At 39.5% G+C, this 18,913-nt stretch overlaps 1 protein-coding gene across 2 annotated transcripts in view; it reads right to left on the bottom strand.

Moving 5' to 3' along the window:
* LOC145771366 (uncharacterized) overlaps positions 1-18,913 on the bottom strand; it is a 46,364-nt gene that overhangs the window by 12,117 nt on the left and 15,334 nt on the right. For both annotated transcript variants that reach the window (XM_082583119.1, XM_082583121.1), the window contains exons 11-30: positions 17,390-17,529; positions 16,121-16,246; positions 13,479-13,640; positions 11,944-12,112; positions 11,111-11,269; positions 10,100-10,291; positions 9,735-9,812; positions 8,778-8,924; positions 8,332-8,504; positions 7,731-7,832; positions 7,038-7,157; positions 6,535-6,673; positions 5,960-6,122; positions 5,154-5,273; positions 4,015-4,232; positions 3,268-3,484; positions 2,705-2,853; positions 2,233-2,395; positions 1,866-2,074; positions 1,361-1,493 (exon numbers count right to left, since the gene is read on the bottom strand). In XM_082583119.1, the coding sequence (XP_082439245.1) occupies positions 1,361-1,493; positions 1,866-2,074; positions 2,233-2,395; positions 2,705-2,853; positions 3,268-3,484; positions 4,015-4,232; positions 5,154-5,273; positions 5,960-6,122; positions 6,535-6,673; positions 7,038-7,157; positions 7,731-7,832; positions 8,332-8,504; positions 8,778-8,924; positions 9,735-9,812; positions 10,100-10,291; positions 11,111-11,269; positions 11,944-12,112; positions 13,479-13,640; positions 16,121-16,246; positions 17,390-17,529 (3,079 nt within the window). The remainder of the gene's footprint in view (positions 1-1,360; positions 1,494-1,865; positions 2,075-2,232; positions 2,396-2,704; positions 2,854-3,267; positions 3,485-4,014; positions 4,233-5,153; positions 5,274-5,959; positions 6,123-6,534; positions 6,674-7,037; positions 7,158-7,730; positions 7,833-8,331; positions 8,505-8,777; positions 8,925-9,734; positions 9,813-10,099; positions 10,292-11,110; positions 11,270-11,943; positions 12,113-13,478; positions 13,641-16,120; positions 16,247-17,389; positions 17,530-18,913) is intronic.

Here is an 18,913-nt window from a genome sequence, read left to right as displayed (position 1 = left end):
GCAACCATCTGATGATAACTGCAGCCATCTGATGATAACTGCAACTATCTGATGATAACTGCAACCATCTGATGATAACTGCAACCATCTGATGATAACTGCAACTATCTGATGATAACTGCAACCATCTGATGATAACTGCAACTATCTGATGATAACTGCAACGATCTGATGATAACTGCAACCATCTGATGATAACTGCAACCATCTGATGATAACTGCAACCATCTGATGATAACTGCAACGATCTGATGATAACTGCAACCATCTGATGATAACTGCAACTATCTGATGATAACTGCAACTATCTGATGATAACTGCAACCATCTGATGATAACTGCAACTATCTGATGATAACTGCAACGATCTGATGATAACTGCAACCATCTGATGATAACTGCAACCATCTGATGATAACTGCAACCATCTGATGATAACTGCAACGATCTGATGATAACTGCAACCATCTGATGATAACTGCAACTATCTGATGATAACTGCAACTATCTGATGATAACTGCAACTATCTGATGATAACTGCAACTATCTGATGATAACTGCAACCATCTGATGATAACTGCAACCATCTGATGATAACCGCAACCATCTGATGATAACTGCAACCATCTGATGATAACTGCAACCATCTGATGATAACTGCAACTATCTGATGATAACTGCAACCATCTGATGATAACTGCAACCATCTGATGATAACTGCAACTATCTGATGATAACTGCAACTATCTGATGAGAACTGCAACTATCTGATGATAACTGCAACTATCTGATGATAACTGCAACTATCTGATGATAACTGCAACTATCTGATGATAACTGCAACTATCTGATGATAACTGCAACCATCTGATGATAACTGCAACCATCTGATGATAACTGCAACTATCTGATGATAACTGCAACCATCTGATGATAACTGCAACTATCTGATGATAACTGCAACTATCTGATGATAACTGCAACGATCTGATGATAACTGCAACCATCTGATGATAACTGCAACTATCTGATGATAACTGCAACTATCTGATGATAACCGCAACCATCTGATGATAACTGCAACCATCTGATGATAACTGCAACCATCTGATGATAACTGCAACCATCTGATGATATCTGCAACCATCTGATGATAACTGCAACCATCTGATGATAACTGCAACTATCTGATGATAACTGCAACTATCTGATGATAACTGCAACTATCTGATGATAACTGCAACTATCTGATGAGAACTGCAACTATCTGGTGATGAAAAGTGCAACCACGGCTAGAAAGATGAAAATTATGATCTGGACATGCATCATTCAATGATGTTTGCAATGCCAGAGCCTCACCTGAACGTAGACGAATCACACTGCACGTGGTGTGACGTACAATTGGTCTCGTCACTGTTGTCAAGGCAATCGTCACGGTAATTGCACCGGAGAGTTTGCGCAATGCATCGGCTGTTGTTGCATTTGAATTCATCTGAAAAAAAAAATTAATCAATTAATAATCGAATTGTATAAACGTCTGCAGACGTTGAATCGATAAAAAACGACGGATTTTGCTGTCTGAGGAAACGCAGCCAGGATGAAACATTTATTATTCTTCGATTTTTTCTTTGTAGAAAGTTTTTGAGAGAAACTGGTTAGAGTGGCATTAAATTTGACGTTAAATTAAACCTTAATAACCATCTGTATAGCAGAAAAAGACGTAGAATGGCCTTGGATTGGTTCCGATTACAAGCAATCAAAAATGCAACATGAAATTTAAAGCCATTGCTTGCCTGACCAGTTTCCTACGTTATCGGAGGTTGAATCAATGCAAAGAATTGTGAAATATTTTTTTTTAACTTACTCGTTCTGCAATCATTTCCACAATCCTGTTCGTCCGCACCATTTCCGCAGTCGTCCTCGCTGTCACACACATAACGCTCGAATACACACTTAGTGGATGACCCGACCCCACAATAGAAGTAACCGTCCGAGCAGGGTTTAGGGGCGGCCGTTGGAGGAGGGGGGCTTGAACTGTGGGTTGAACAATGGGGTACGCCACAATAATCCCATCTGGAAAAGTTGTCAGGAAAAAGTTAAAACAAAAATCGGTGATAAAATTTCAGTTATTTCAGAAATGTTACAAAACGTCTCAAAAATAAATTCACATAAAAATTAAATCGTTACTAACGATACAGAGATAAAGACGTTAAAGGTTTGTTTGGTCAAACCTCTTATCTGGGTCCACGGTGTAACACCAGACACCTCGGGGGTCATAATCCGGGTTTCGGCAATAGTTGTGATGTGGGTTTTGTGGGCGATAGTGGGGGTCATGGGGCGTGGTGGCGTCCCAACGTTGGCATTGGATGTTGGACTTGGTGTAACTCCGCTGTCCTGGAAACGCAACAAAGACAAGAAATATGAATCAGCAGCAGATGAGAGCGAAACAAAAAAATAAATAAACAAACAACAAAATAAATATTAATATACCCTAGTTGCTCTTCGCCAAAAAATTAATTTACAGGCTGTTTCACCCGTAAGATCTTTAGAAGGTTCTTATTAAAAATTATATTATTTTACGTAGTGAGTTGAAGGGGTAACCACTCGGACCTAATGGCCATTGCCACGACAATTTGTTTTGGTCAGGGGGTGGGGGTGATGGATCCTAGTGTCCCAATGGATGATGATGCCCCACGTTCATACCTTGGTAGTCCTCCCCGTGTCCTTCCACACATCCGGGAGTGTTTGTGTGGTTGACGAAGCCAGGACATCCCTCTTCATCCGACCAGTCCCCGCAGTCATTGTCACCGTCGCATTTGTAGAAGGAGAAGACGCACCGACCGTTCTTGCAACTGTAAGGAACAAAACAGTTTGTGATCATTTAAGCAAGAGGGGATTCAGCTCTCAACAAAACAAGCTACCCATTAAGTGCATTTATTGGATACATTTATTTGTCGGCAACTACACTTCATCTACAAAACAACAGATCCATTCTGACACAATCTCAGTGATAGGGTTTGGTTAGCAGCGTTCAAAGCCCATGTAAACATGCGCAACTGCCAAGACTAAGCTTCAGAAGGTGCTTTTTCAGTCCGACGACAAGTATTTACTCAACCAAAAACAATTTTTTGTATTGTGTTGCTGTGACGTTAATCATTCAACAAGAGAAATTTAGCTTACAGCGACAAAAAGACATCTTAAAACTGTAATAGTTGTTTTGACACAGTAAAACAATCATACACGTCACATATGTCCATTGTCCATACCTAAATTGGAATAAAGCGCTGAAGCATGGGATGGAGGGGGTTGAGGAGCCTGTATCGCCGGGGCAGCCGTATTCGTCGGAGTTGTCCCCACAATCGTTGACACTATCACAGTGCCAAGACAAAGGGTAGCAGGCCCCCGACGAATGGCATTTCAGATCCGTCCCTGTGCAAGTGTGGTTGCTAGGAAGAGGGGTGGTCACAGGAGTTGCAGATGTTGCTGAAAAAGTTTACATGGTGAAAGTGTGAAATGCACAGTGCTGTGTAAAAACTGGAGAGAGTCACATATCGGAAGGTTTCTGGAAATTCCAGAATGCGGACTAAAACAAATCCTCCCCTACAGCTTTGGGTTAAAACATATTGTTATACGCAGTCACGCTGTTAAAACTTCTGAAAAATCTTAAACTTGAAATTTTGAACTATAAATAAATTGCCAACTTTTTTATTTTTTACTCAAGATCTCTGACCAGCGGCATGTACGCAACACACAAATTCTGACTTTTATGAGATAAGTTGAACGACGGAGTCTGTCCAGCAGCAATCAGGTAACAACAGCTTCCATTTTTGCATCCTTTCAACATCGCCAAACGTTGAAAAGATGAAACAAAAATAGCTTTTGCTACCTAAGAACGGATGAGTCAATTTTTATTTACCATTGATTTTGATGAAGAAACAAGTCGTGGTGCAATCCTTTTCAATGTCTAAAAGCATCGAAAAAACATAAAAAGTGACACAGAGTCGGATACTAACTTCTTGTTGTGCAATTGAACTCGTCAGAACCGTCCCGGCAGTCTGGATTGCCGTCACAGAACCACCAGGAGTAGATGCACTGTCCGTTGGAGCAGGGCTTCTTGTATTGCTCGCATGTGTGGTTGCTGGTGGTACAATTGGCCTCGTCAGAGTGGTCGGCGCAGTCGAAGTCGTTGTCGCAAAGCCAGGAACGTGGCATGCAGTTGCCAACCCAGGAACTGATCGAAGATGAATCAGTCGGTGAGATTTTGTGATGAAATAGGTTATATTGAAACTTCAAATAAAAAGCAGGGGTTGCACTTACGGGGGTACCAGGGATTGCACTTACGGAGGAGTGCCAGGGGTTGTATTTACGTTGGGGTGCAATGCTTTCATGCAACTGTGCTCTTTTAGAGGCTAAGGCTATCCTCTATTTGATTTGCCTAACACCAATACCACGTGCAGCTTTTTGTACGAGGAAAACTTTGCACACTATTCTAGTCTCAATTTATTTTACGTTATTTGTATCATAAAAGGTGTGAATTCGACGCAAACAAATTTTAGCGGCACGTAAAGATCTCATTGAGTGACAATAATGATCTATGTGCCACTTTGAAGCAAACATACTGCCGCTGTATCCATAGCAGATATGCGTCGCTCTCTGCACTGCACAAAGCAGACAGGCAGAATGGAGGCGCAACCAAGTGCACCATTTGGATCTTAAAAAATGCGATTATTTTCACTACAAAGAACAAAGAGACACTTCACAATGTAGATATTAATAACCTTTTAGCCTGATTCTGCGTGTTCTCTGTGGTAATAGCGGATTGCAGTAGCTTATGGAACACAGTTTCTTTATAATCATGTGCTATGACGAATAGTTTGTCATAGCACATGATTATATGGGAGCTGTGTTCCGAAAGCTAGTGCAATTCGCTATTACCACAGCGAACACGCAGAATCAGGCTAAAAGGTTGTTAAAGTTTACATTGTGCAGTAAGCAACAATCAGGCTGCTAAAAGCGAAACTCAATCTATTGCAAAGAAGCGCTTGCTACGGTGATATTTGGTTTGTGAAAACTAAGACATTTCTAAAGCAAAATCACCTGTGTGACATAAACGTCTACTAAAAAAAGTAAATTGATTTTCGTCAAGCCTCACCCTATTGGCTGAGAACAAGGAAATTGATACTCCAGATCGCATTTGTTTCCACCGCCGGAACTGTTGCAATGTTTCTCATCCGACCAGTCTCCACAGTCGTTGTCTCCGTCACACACCCAGCTGGGAGCAAGAGGATCAAAATCAGAGAAGGATGAAGGAGTAAAAAAAAAAAAACGAAATCCAAAAGTTTTTGCCGATTATGATTCAACGGGAAACATAGCTGAAGTGAATCGCCTTGTGATCTTTTTGTATCTAACACTTTACGGTGAACTTACTTCCAATACACTGAACGGACGAATGATACGTTTTACATTGTTCCATCGCCGTGTTTGTCAGCTGGAAGATGAAGCTATTTTATGAACTAATGTCATTACGCAATTTAAATTAAAAAAAAAAAACAAGAAGCAAACAGATGCAGATATTATAACAAATTCTATTATCTGATTTTAAGCGGTTTAAATCTTTTCTACCATTTGACTTGTTTTGTATCGTCACTTCTCAAAACGTTAGAATACGAAAAGATACATCTTTAAGTTGAAAATTAGCATAAGCTTCTCTGGACTACAAGAAGATCTTTTACAACTGTTTTAAGAAGTTGGTAAAGCGCAACGGTTTCGCGATGTTCAATCGCGCGAATGTGACTGCAGCACAAGACCGGTTTTAAAATGATCACAGAAGAAGTCAAGAAAACTTCTCACAAAAACCGCATCTCTCGGCCAGGAAATCAGTTCATTTTTACATTGATTTAAAGTCTGCCGACGTTGATATCAATGTAAAAAATGACTGATTTGCAGACTAGGTATTACTCTTGGTTTTTGCATCTCCCGTTGTCGCAAGTAAATTGCTTGGCGCTGCAAGGCTGGAACTTGCAATTCTGCTCATCGGTACCATCGCCGCAGTCATCTTCATGGTCGCATTTCCACATGTTCGGAATGCAACGTTCTGTCGAGTTGCAATAGAACTGCGACCCTGAAATGAAGATGAACACTTCTGCATGTGCTCCCAGATAGCAAATCAACAGTTTTTTTACATTGATTCAACGTCGGCAAACGCTGAATCAACGTAAAACAACGGTTGATTTGCCGTCTGGGTTGCTAGAGATTCTGTACTACTTATCAGTTTTACTTTGCTGTGCCTTCCGTCATCAAGGCAACACCAACTACAGTTCCAAGACAGCAAAATCTGTTTTTCTGTCTGGGTTAATCTTGGTATATGTAATGCAACGTATACAACTATACAAGGATGGCAGTAAATTTGTAAAAAAGATGCTTCAGTAGGAATCGAACCAGTGATCAGCGATCACTGAAAGCTAGCATTAACAATTGCACTTTAAAAACCCTTCAGTGTGTAGTATGCGGTGATGTTTTGATTGACAGCTTACTAGTGCAAGTCTTGCGCGGGCAATCGAATTCATCTGAATGGTCTCCACAGTCGTTCTCGCCATCGCATTTCCACAGCGAGAGGATGCACCTGGAGTTCCCGCACAGAAACTCGTGAGTGTGGCAAGTTTGGTTGGTGGCCTGGTGACGGAAAAACAAAACTTTCCTGACTCGAAGAAGCTACTTTTTTATTGCAAAAATGTCGTTGAATTTTAGATTTTGTAAAAAGAATTTGTAAAAAAAAAAAAAAAAAATTGCAGGTATCCCAGATATCAAAATCCGTCATTTATACATTGATGCAACGTCGGCAGACATTAGATCAATGTAAAAATGACGGATTTTGCTGTCTGGGTAGTACGGTGTCGTGTAACATCAATATAGTTAAACATCAATAACATAATGATTTCATATTGGTGGATGAAACTCTGAATGCGTAATGCAGCTATCACTAAAAGCATTTCAACTACAGTATTAGTTCATGGAATCGAAATAAGACAAACGATACCTGGCAGTACTTGGTTGTGACATTATAGATCTCGCCTTGAGGGCAGGAGCAGTGTTCGTTTCCGGTTGAATCCAATGTTATGATCAGGTCCTTAGCGTTACCGCATAAGCATTTCTTACCCTGCATAGACCATGGTCGATACTTCAGTGAGGTAAAACGCTTCAGTTAAACTACAGTATTTTGAGAAATGGGATGGCGCAGCGGATAAAGCGCTCGCTTTCTAATCATACAGTCCTGGTTCGACCCCCGCCTAAGCTAATTGTTGAACAACACCGCTTACCTCTACCCAGGACGGAATACCGAGAGAAAGGAACTGGCAACCCTAATCTCATTAGTGCCGATAGCCGAGTGAAACAAAACCTTTTATGTTCAGTAACTGAGTATGGGGCCACTTGTACCTCTTCTTAAGTCAGACGAGTATAGACCCATTCGTTCATGGTTAAGAAGGTGAAACTCTTGCCTTCACATTCCATAAACGCAGGTTCGAATTCTATCTCAGTTATTAATATTACAAAGTAATCAAAGGTGTCATTTTTAACTAACGCCTTCAGCATAGAAAGCACATTGAGAGTAATCGTTACATGCTAAGACAAGCGCCTTGTTGCTTTAAAGTTGAGATAGTCCACAGCATAAGACCTAGTGTTGATATGCTGATAATAATTGATGTTCACAATATGATTGTAAGTTACTTACCAATACATGCGACTGGGGTGTCGGTACAGGAGTACAAATGGAAGAGCATTTCTGCGAGCAAGGGTTGACCACGGTACTGGTCTGTGAATGACGAGTGAAAGTCTGCAAAGAAACATTGAATCCACGTTACAAAAACCAAAAAAAAAGGTTTAACTGGACTGGAAGTTATCAGACAGCAAATCAGTCGCTTTTTACATTGTTTCGACGTCTGCAGACGTTGAATCAATGTAAAAACGGCTGATTTGCTGTCTGGGAAAGTACAGATTGGAATTATTTTTCAAGAATTTAAAAATTAGCTTTAATACCGATTTAGTAATATTTCGATCAAGTCAAATCCTCAGTTTAAGCAGAAAAACAACTCTTCCAAAATCCAAACGACTGAACCACTGCACGTATCGAAATGCGCAAAACAGACATGGCAAAGCTTTCACAATACTCGACCACCTCAAAAGAATGAGTCAGCAATCTCTGCAGTATACCAGATAAAGAAAAAGTGAAAAGGTGTGTTTCAAAAGAAGCTACTTAAGCTCAAACACAACTTAAGCGTTCGCAATCAAACGGAATATGTTTCAATGAGTTACTCGTCTGAACGTGATTTCACCTTCATCGCAGTGACATAGTAGGACCACCCAGAGTAAGGTCCAAAGTTTTGCGGAAGGGCAAAATCGTATTTATCTGATGACTTGACGCGCCCGTTGCTACTGTAGCCTGTTTCCACCCAGTAAGCTTTGTTTTTGAAGACGCTGATGTGGTGAGCGGAGGAATAGCGGGATGCTGAAATGATTGCACATGTAAGCACAAATCATACCCTCTTCGGCTGAGAAGGGTTAACAATTCAACTATCTTAAAATTAAAAATTTCGGAAGTTAAACACGATTTGGTTTGTTCTTCTTGACATAACGTGCGAGTTACTTTTTGTTTAGACACTCCTAGGAAAATTTTTAAAAATCATTACTATTAAGTTAATCAGCAAAGAACCTTTAAAATAATTCGTCTTTGAAATAATACAGACATTAACTTTCAAAGCATATCTTCAAGATGTTATACCAGTGTGTAAGTATCTGTATCCGCTGCCAGAACGAAACGAGGTTCCGAAATAACCGAAAACTATCCAATATAGACGGTCGGTCGTGACGTCATAGGTCAAGCTTGACTTCCTCGCAAAGTTGTCTTCGGGATTGGCAGGTTGTCTTGCTGCAAGGAAAAGCACGATTGTCAGCGTTTGCAGACGTTGCATCAATGTAAAAAGATTGATCTGGTGTCGGGAAGGTTGCTTCAATTTTGTGCCAATCAACCCGAGAAAACGTCATAACGTTTTATGTTAGTTACCCAGACAACAAATCAACCGTCTACAGACGTTGAATCGATGTAAATGACGGGTGATTTTCTGTCTAAGAATTCTTCTTTAACGAAGTGGGTCAACATATTGATGCCATCCCAGCTAGTGATACAGGCCCTTTTTACATTGATTCAACGTCTGCACAGATTCAGATTCTTTTTATCTGGTTTAGCACTACAAAACGTATGCATCAATTTTATACAAATACATAAAAAACATTGAATATGGTTGTTTCCAAAACATTACTTTCTAAAACCTCTACAGCCTTATTAGAGAGAAAGAGAGAGAGAGTGTGAGAGAGAGATAACTCTATTTGCCGAACACATTCTAAAATAGTAGACCACGTAGTACACAATAAGCTTACTTCACAATAACATACAATGCACAAACATAGAGGAAAGCATAAGTACGCTCAATGTTGAACAATTCAATCAGATTAGCCAGGAGCAGCGAAGGACCATTTGCTTCAACAGTTTGCGCTAATACTGAGCATTGGCAATCGCCAAGCAGCACCTTTTTGAAATATTAGTGAAGACCAATTCACAAATGCAAGAGACGGCAGAGCTAGAAAATCAGTCCTTTTTTACTTTGATTAAACGTATGCAGACGTTGAATCAAAGTAAAAAAGGACTGATTTTCCGGCTGGAAAAAGACCAAACACTTACGAACGTAGGGTGAGGCAACAGGTTTGCTGTTTGAGCCTTCCATGCCCATCTCGAATACGGTGACATTTGTTGCCAAACCTGCAACAAAGATTCTACTGGGTCAGGTGCAAGGCCAACACCCATGCTTAGAACTGGAATGTATCAAGTATAGATTAGGTCTTTTCCTGAAGCTAAATTCAAACTTTTCACAAATGAAAAAACTTTGGTTTGAAAACGGATTTCACATTTTCTTAAATATGGTTTTTTTTTTCCTTTTTTTTAAAGTTAATTCCATGTTTCCAACACTTTGCATCTCGGCTGTTTAATACGAATCAATTACAATTAGCCTCAATTGAAAAAAATATAAGAAGTCGAACTCCACTTACATGTGTAGTACACAAGGGCACGATTGGGAACCAAGGTTAAGCCGAGGATCTTGTTGCAAGCATTGGATGGAAGCTGCCTCGTGCTACCTTCAGGGCTGGTGATGTATAAACGGCTGTCGTCACTCCAATACAAGTTGCCCGCCAGCCAATCATAGGAGAGGTGCCAGACAGTCGATTCGTGACTAAAAATCACTGCGGTGAAAAAAAAGATTTAAAATGAGGCTGTAATTCAAAGGGAATATTGCCTGTCTGCCGAATGCATGGCAAGTGGTGGTGGCCTTGGTAGGTGGCGACTGGCGAGTAGTGGTGGCACTCGAAACGTCGTCTTACCAAAAACTTTCAACTTTCCAAAATGTAGCATAAAAAAATTCCCTACTTTGAAATTTGACCAATCAAAGTCGCGCTGATCAGTAGAGTAGGTACTTTAACATTTATTACTTTGAACTTTGTTTGTTAATTACAGAAGATACAACAGCAATAGCAGTGGTGAGAATCAAACCCACATCAATGAAATGACTACTATAGCCCTAACCCTCTGCGCCAAGTCAACCGATGCCAAACCGATGACTTAATTTAGCTACGATTTGCGTTTTTTCTTTGTTCTTCCGAAGTTTTAACATAGAAGATTTTTTATGGTACAATTTGGGTAGAGAGGGAACTCTTTTAAACCATAAACAGACATAACTCAGCAACAACACTACATTTAACATTATAAAAACAAAAAACAAAAAGCGAACGTTTTCGGCTAGTCATATAGCCCTTTTCAAGCCTATAAGAAAAAATACATTATTAAAAGAAATGCTAAAGAATCATATAGTATCACAGCAAAAATATGGTCAAATCTAAACATTTGAGAAACTGCCTCGCTCACACAAAATGATAACTGAGAATTACACAGCACAACGGGTCAAGTATTTCAGAGGTAAAATTAATTGATTGTTCAGACTTGTAAAGATTGTAAAGATTAAGTTCTAACGTTCATTTCAGCTTCAACGCGAAACAGTTTCATACTTGAGGATTGCGATGTGTTTAAATTTGTCCGCATGATGGCACTTCCGTTAAGCCAGAACACATTGTTGCTTTTGTAATCGAAGTCCAGGTCGACGGTTGATTTGATGTCTGTGTTCACTATCGGTGAGGCGTTGGTATCCAGATCGACTTGATGTAGGCCTGTCATTGGAACAAAGTTATCAATTCAGCTACATAGCTGACTTACATTGTAGATTTTAACACAATAGCAAATCAAAGGCTTCAGAACAAGGTCAACTAGAAATATAAAAACGTCTCGCTTTGTGCGAACGTCTTGATCAAAACGTTATTCATTCTTTAACTAAAGTGTTCGTAAGCTAGCTCACTAGCTCAGCCTCAGTGTTCGCTTACGCGACTCTTGGTTCTATTCTACAAAACAAAGTTAGACCGAAATCGACAACAAGCCTCAGCAGCTGCCAGCAAATCAACCATAAATGTAATAGAAGCAGTCAATGCAACAGAGTGTGCAAAAGAAGTTACAAAGGCTGAGTATTCACTGTAGAACAGGAAGCACTGCATTTCACTAATCCTACCGTTACATCCTCGATGCTAGCCATCAAGACTTTTCAAAAAACAAACATTTTTCAGTGTACCAAGGACTGACAGCTCTGTGCCATGAATTAGTGATGCGATATTGATGAGCCCAGCCTAATGGGCGAAACACGTGCATATCGCTGTCAATTCTCACTATATTCGACTGCAGAGAAGCAACGCCACTTAATTAGAGGAAGCCGCAGTGGAAAGTCCAAAACTGCACATAATCTTTAATCGGCTTTAACGTTCAATGCAATAAGTTGGCAACGCAAGACACGAACCATTTCTGTCGGACACAAACATGAACGCGTTTTCCTCGAGCACAGGACATGGAACAACATCCGGAGCAAAATGGGACTCCGCTTCGCCTCCAGAACACTTGTCGCCAGCTAACTTCCTGTAGCCTTTGGTGCGGTTGTAGAAGCCACCATTAAAACATGACGGAGGCACCTAAAAGACAACCCAGCTATGTTCAATAACTGGACTAATGACAGATGTTTGCATTTTTGTCGAAAACAACGTCTGCAAACGTTGAATCAGTGTAAAAAGAGTGGATTTTGTTAACTGGATCATGCTCAGCATCAGCAAACAACAACCAAGACAGCAAATCAGTCGCTTTTTACATTGATTCCACGTCTGAAGGTGTAAAGAGTCATTTATATGGAAAAAAAACAAATTTAGAATCGAAAGTATCAGTGGCTGACAAAGTAACGAAAATAAGCAAGCTGCGCAACTCAGGCAACCAAATCTGTTGTTTTTGCAGTGATTCAACGTCTGCAAACGTTAAACCATTGCAAAAGATGGTTAACTTTTGGCCGGATGTGAGCTTTATCAGCTTTCTTGGAGAGCAGTGCATGTTATTCACTGCGCAGTGCTACAAAATGCGCTGTTTCAAACCTGGAACCAATCTTTCAATTCCAAGAATTGCTCAAGACATCGCTGTAATGTATGTTTTGACGTCACAGACAGTCATGTGACTCATTGAGGACATGATCAGTTGACATTTGCATCAAACCGACGTCTAGGAACGTGAATTAAGCGTCAAGTAACTAAAACTTGTTTTCTTCCATACACAAAGCTCAGAGACATTGTGTTGTGGTGGATAAACACACTGGCCTTGAGAAAATAGAAGGGACGTTCGTCAGACGTTAAATCCATACAAAAAAGAACAACTTGGCAAGCTGGTTTCTTTCATTGGAAAGATGCTAACAAACAAAACGTTTATGACGTCAACCATTGCGAGCACCAAAGAAGGTAACTACACAAATTGTAGTTGTGTAATTTCCAAACATCAAAAAACACAATTCACCATAATACGACCGTAAAGAATCTTGAAACCATTAAAATGATAAATATTGACCTTTAAGACAAACCCGGACAACAAAATTCGTCATTTTTGCATTGATTCAACGTTGAATCAATGCAAAAATGACGGATTTTGCTGTCTGGATATTTACCATCTCCAACCGCTACAGTTGAAAGACTAGCAAGCTTACATTGAGAAGCGCCCAGACAGCAAATCAACCGTTGAATCAATGTAAAAAAAAACAGTTGATTTGCTGTCTGGGTTGTTGCCGGTAAATAATAATCCATATTTTTCATTGCTTTGCGTTGATGAACATACGCACAGCCAACGCAAAACGTAAAAATTTCTTTTCAAGATTCTCGAGCCAGATAAAAACATCTTAGAAGAACCGAAACTATCTTTTGAAACACGAGCAAGTACAAAGTGGGAAATTAGACGTTCTTCAATGAAAAACTACGTTGCATTGCGGCATACGGGCGGTTGTATCAACGTAAAAAAGATGTTACTCACCCCATAAATGTCAGCAGATGTGTTGGATATGGGTAAGCAATAGTAGCCAAAGAAGTCTGGGATGTCGTAACCAACATCGCATTCGAAGTCGTCCCGTGTGCACTGGCAGGGAGTAACCGATGTCGGCCGATCGTAATCCTTCCCATTGTAGCAGATGGAATGCTGCCGAGGTAATGTGGTCGTTAGTTGGGTCTGTCACAGCATCAACCATGCTTGACAATGCCTACGTTCAACACTAAAAGGTTTTGAACAAGAGAAAAGTCGCTGCAACGCAAAAGCATGGATAGATGGATTTAAATCTGGGATGTCCAACTTGCGGCCCACCTGAGATTTTTGGGCGGCTAGTCATTTTCGCTCCTAGTAGTATTTTTAGCAAAATTGCTAAACATTGAACAATACTAACATTCAAAAATATTTTTCTTCATCTCATATATTTTCTGAGATTGATGTCGCACCTCAACAGCCTTCGTACACGATACGCCACCAGTGCAACTTACAAGTATGGCACGATTGCGCCAGTGTTAAGCGAGAGTCGTTAGTGAGTGGGTGTGTGCACTGTGCAGCTCTGTGTGTGTTATTTGTTCCTATTTTCAAAGATGAAATTAACGATTTTTAAATGTTTTTTATGTAGTACCTATTTTTGTTGAAATTAAATAGGTTGTGCGGCCCATTGAATTATTTCAAGTAACAATATGGTCCACTATAATAAAAGGTTGGGCATCCCTGATTTAAATCTTAAAAACGAAAAGTTCCCAAACCTTTCAGCGAATGATATGCTCTGGATCAGGGGTCACCAAACTTTTTTCTCTGAGGGCCGAATTGCTGCGAGATTAACAGCTGCGGGCCGTAGTTTGGTGACCCCTGCTCTGGATGGATAAGATTATGAAACACTTAAAATTGTCGTTTGCACATTCAGAGAACTAAAAAATAATTCATTTTCTAATTCAAAGTGGTGCTTGCTGCAGCTAATTTGTAGCTAGCGTGGCAGCAGGAACGCCTGAGTCTAAAATAGGTTCCAAAATGTCTGCTTTTGAAGGTAACCGCTGCACAGTCGGCAATATATCAACCGATCAATTATTCATACCTGTAAGTGTAAAGTTTATTACACCACATGCAGGTTCTAATATTCTAAATAATTATTTTGTCAATTAAGCTGAACAGAATAGGAAATAATTGCACACTCATAGTTCTGCTTGACAGCGTCCATTGTCATGTAGGCCTACATTGTACAGCACTGAGAAACATAGAATTTGCTATGGATGCGGCGATGTATGAAAGCTATGGATGCATCGCTCTAAAAAAGGGCTTTGCAAGAAAGAAAAACCAGAAAAATTAGAAAAGTGAAACCGGAAGTTCGATTTAACGTCAAAAAATCAACATGATCTCTATCTCACAAAAAAGCTTACGATGTTGTTGCCAAGCGTGCGTTTGAATGCCCTGTGGCAAAGTAAGTGTTGTGGTAAGATTCAATTCAAACAGTATAGCCTAGAGACTTGCAACAATTGAAAAACAGTGATAACATGCAAAGTAGCAGAAAGAGCTACACTAAATTGGTAGAATCAAATTTGTTGTTGTGTTTCGCCACATAAATGTTCTCATGAGTACATTAATCTTATTCAAATAGAATCAATTGTTTTGTTTATTTCTAATTTAATCAAATACAACGCAATGCCTGAAGAATTCATTTTCATATAGGCTCGTTGTGAAATGCCACTATGTTATTTAATGGAAATTATTTAAACCTTTGTTTTTGTATACACGAACAGTTTTGGTTTGTAAAACGACGTTTGTTCATCATCTTTAAGTGACAAGTTTGCCAATTTCATGAAAACTTAGCCTTAACTTTGATCGTGCGTTTTTGTTTGCTTGAGTAATGCAAGCATACGGCTGCTGCCTCAACCTGCGCAGACAACCGCATGCGATAACTCATCCAGAACCTGCAAAAAGCAAAAACGCAAAATTTCCGGTGTTCTGCACACTCTAATTTTTTTTTTAAATACACAAGAATAGAATCTTTGATTCTGGCTGGTGACTGGAAAAGTTTGCCGATCTCTGATTTGCAGCAAGTCACACAGCAATAGAATGAATGCGTGCCTTGAAAAATATCACGAAATACGCATACGAGGTACACATAGGTGAAAGAACATTCACAGCCCTGCAAGGAATGACGTCGGTCAATATGTTTACCTCAAGGCCATAACATTGCAACAATACGCTGTGACAATATATAAGAAGCTTTTCTGGAGCTCCAAGTCTGAAGACAAGGCTTTTATAGGAATTTTATGACTGCTTAAGTTAGATTAGAATGTTTGAACAGTTGTCAAACATACATCATGAATCACTTGACGATTTTGAAACTTAGTGGGCATAGAAACGAAATTGAAATAATTGCAACTGATGGAATAAAAAATATACTTTTTTGTAAGAAAACGGGTCTTCCGTTTAAAAATACTATCTACACCTAAAATGTTAATGCATTTTAAGGTACCAAAAACTCTTTCAACTTAAACGATCTTTAAGCCAATGGCTTTTGAAAATGCAGTTTCACAAACCGAACTATAAACAATATCAGCAGTATTGTACTTGGATCAACATTTCTATTAAAAATTTATCAACCAACGATTGTGAAGTTGCATACTGACTTTGTTTCTTCGTTCGAACTTCGTCTGACTCCCCATCAAGCATGATATGCCCCTCTCATCAGCCGGAGACCACAATTTGTAGTCACTCTGCTCGCAATTGCCGCTGAAAATGCGCTTCAAATCCACCTGAGATCAAAAAGCTTTGTCAGAGAGTCAAAGTGTAAAACTTGTGAAAGTGGTCGTTTGATGTAGCACACGTTAAAACCTTTAGGTAAAAAGAAATGTAAAGTTGCCCTCCAGATCACTGAATCAAAACTTTTTACCACATGGCATAAAGCTGTGATACAAGGCATAAGGTGAATTGCGGTTTAACGTTAGCAGTTAAATAGCTTCAAGAAACGATTGCATCAAAGAACATATTCTTTTTAGAAGACGATGGCTTTTTAAAGGACAGAATACGGCAAAATCTACTGATTCGTAGGTAAATGAGTGCTGCAACAAAAAGTGTATCAGTATACATCAACAAATATAACACTCAATAAAAAATAAAACGGCTTATCAGCTACAATAGTAGTAGCAGTAATAGTCCAGTTTCAATCCGGTGAGGTCCCAGTTACCGAGAGTGGCCGGATCCACCTCTACGCGCCGCAATCAGCCTTACACACTGCCAACAGTCTTTCTTTTTACTTTTCTTAGACATATTCACGGGAACAGCTGGTGTGAGAAGAACTCACTTTTTGTTCGCTCGCTTAAAAAAGAAAATTCGTCTACAGCAGATACGCCAGGAAGTAATACGTAAGAGCAAAGGCATCATGTTTTCATTGCGTATATTCAACATCAACAGAGGCTGAAACAACACGACTTTCCGACAACAAAAAGTTGGTGATTATGAACTTTTGCACCAAGAAATTCGAGCACAGAAGAAAATGTAAATAACTCGAACAGTTTCGGTGCTTCGCGTAAAAATAGAAAAGAAAGACAAAGACACATGGAAAAACACTGTGAAGGATGATCTGACAAAAAGGAAGTCACAAATTGAAGGTGCCGACGACAGAAAGAAATTGCTGCAAACGACTGGTCGACCCTGATGTTTCGGGATGAAGACCAGGCTTCTTTGAAGCAAAACGGAGGGAAAGAGAATGAGTTTCAATGCTTTCAAAATAAAAAAATAAAAAATTGCACACTTTACTTCTATGGTAGTTTTAGGTTAAAAAATTAAACCAAGTTAAAAGCCTCCACATGTAAACACAAGCAGCGACTGATAAATCATCAGCAGACCCCACTCAGCCAATTTCGACAAAGCAAAGAATATCAGCCACATCGACTAACCTGTATGATCACCCAGGAGTGGCCGCCTTGATTAGTGGACCCAAACAGGGTGAAGACGGTAGTGGCTTCCCCCGGCTCCGTCATCAAGCCGTAGACTCTGATTGGTTCGTCAAAAAACTTGTAGGTTGTCCAGAGTTCTCCTAAAAACGAGAAAAAGTTGTTGAGATCAATTGTCTTCTATACCTTGCAACAACCGCGAAAATGGTTCAATACCCCCGACAAAACATCACTGGTAAAATCAAAGAAACATAAAAAAAATAATTTGAAAAGGTCTGAAAAATGTAAGAAGGTGGAAAGGGAAGGAGAAAATACTCACATGATTATCAAAAAAATGCCTTTTCATATAAAAAAATATATTTAAAAAATCTGGCCAGGAAGAAAGTTTCATTACACTGGTCTACAAATTTCAACTTTTTTTTTCAGGTTTGGGTTTTGACAACTGATTTTGGCTAACTTTGGGGCGCTGAATCTGAAAATGAACTCAGATTTTCTCTATCACATCAAGTTTTCTTTCTATCGTTGCCATCATTAATGAAATTGACCAATTTTTACCCTTTTTAGTGCAGTAAAATGTCAAATATAATTATTTTCTGACAGCTATAAACTTTCAAACATAGAGATATTTTTACACTAAATTTATAAATTGGTTCAGATTTCCTTTAAAATAAAAAAAATTCCTGTTATGATAATAATCGTAATAGGACATAGTGGAGATTGGTAGCGTTGAGTTTTTCCATGCTGGCTTGAACTCCCTGTCTTGGCTTCTCAGGCGTTATCTGTGGGTCAGCTGCTATCTCTGTGCAGCAGGGTTACCAGATGTAAATTTGGCAAGGAGCCAACTGCACGTTCAAAAAGGGCCAAAAAAGAGCCAACTTTTTAAACAAGGACCCAATTTCGTTTATTGCAACAATATAGGAGGGCTTCTTCTAGAAATGGGATTACCACAGTATGATGCAGACGAATGAAGACTTTTCATTGGTAGCTCCAAACGAAGTTTGAAGTGTGTTCTACTTCACAATGGTAACGTGTGCGATTCTATTCCGATAGGACATTCGGTGACAATGAAAGAGTATCAGGACATCAAAACCTTTCTTGAAAAGTTAAAGTACCATAAGCATGGTTGGCTCATCTGTGTAGATTTAAAAATGGTGAATTTTTGCTGGGGCAACAAAGTGGCTACACCAAATACCCATGTTTCCTATGCTACTGGGACAGCAGGGCCAAGGATCAGCACTGGAACAAAGAAGAGTGGCCTCCAAGGCTCACCTTGACACCTGGAAACAAAAATATCATACGTGATCAGTTAGTTGATATCAAAAAGATCCTCTTGCCTCCTCTTCACATCAAATTTGGTCTCATGAAACAATATGTAAAAGCTTTGGATCATGAAGGAGAGTGTTTTAAGTATATATGTTATGCTTTTCCTGGTCTCAGTGAAGAGAAAAAAAGAGCTGGGATTTTCAATGGACCACAAATCAGGCAATTGTTAAAGGATGAAAATTTTGTAAAATCAATGTTGCCATT

The sequence above is a fragment of the Aplidium turbinatum genome, chromosome 5 (genome assembly GCF_918807975.1).
Source record: "Aplidium turbinatum chromosome 5, kaAplTurb1.1, whole genome shotgun sequence".
Taxonomy (NCBI): Eukaryota; Metazoa; Chordata; class Ascidiacea; order Aplousobranchia; family Polyclinidae; genus Aplidium; species Aplidium turbinatum.
The sequence above is the reverse complement of the archived record's forward strand: the minus strand, read 5'-3'. Positions and strand labels throughout refer to the sequence as shown.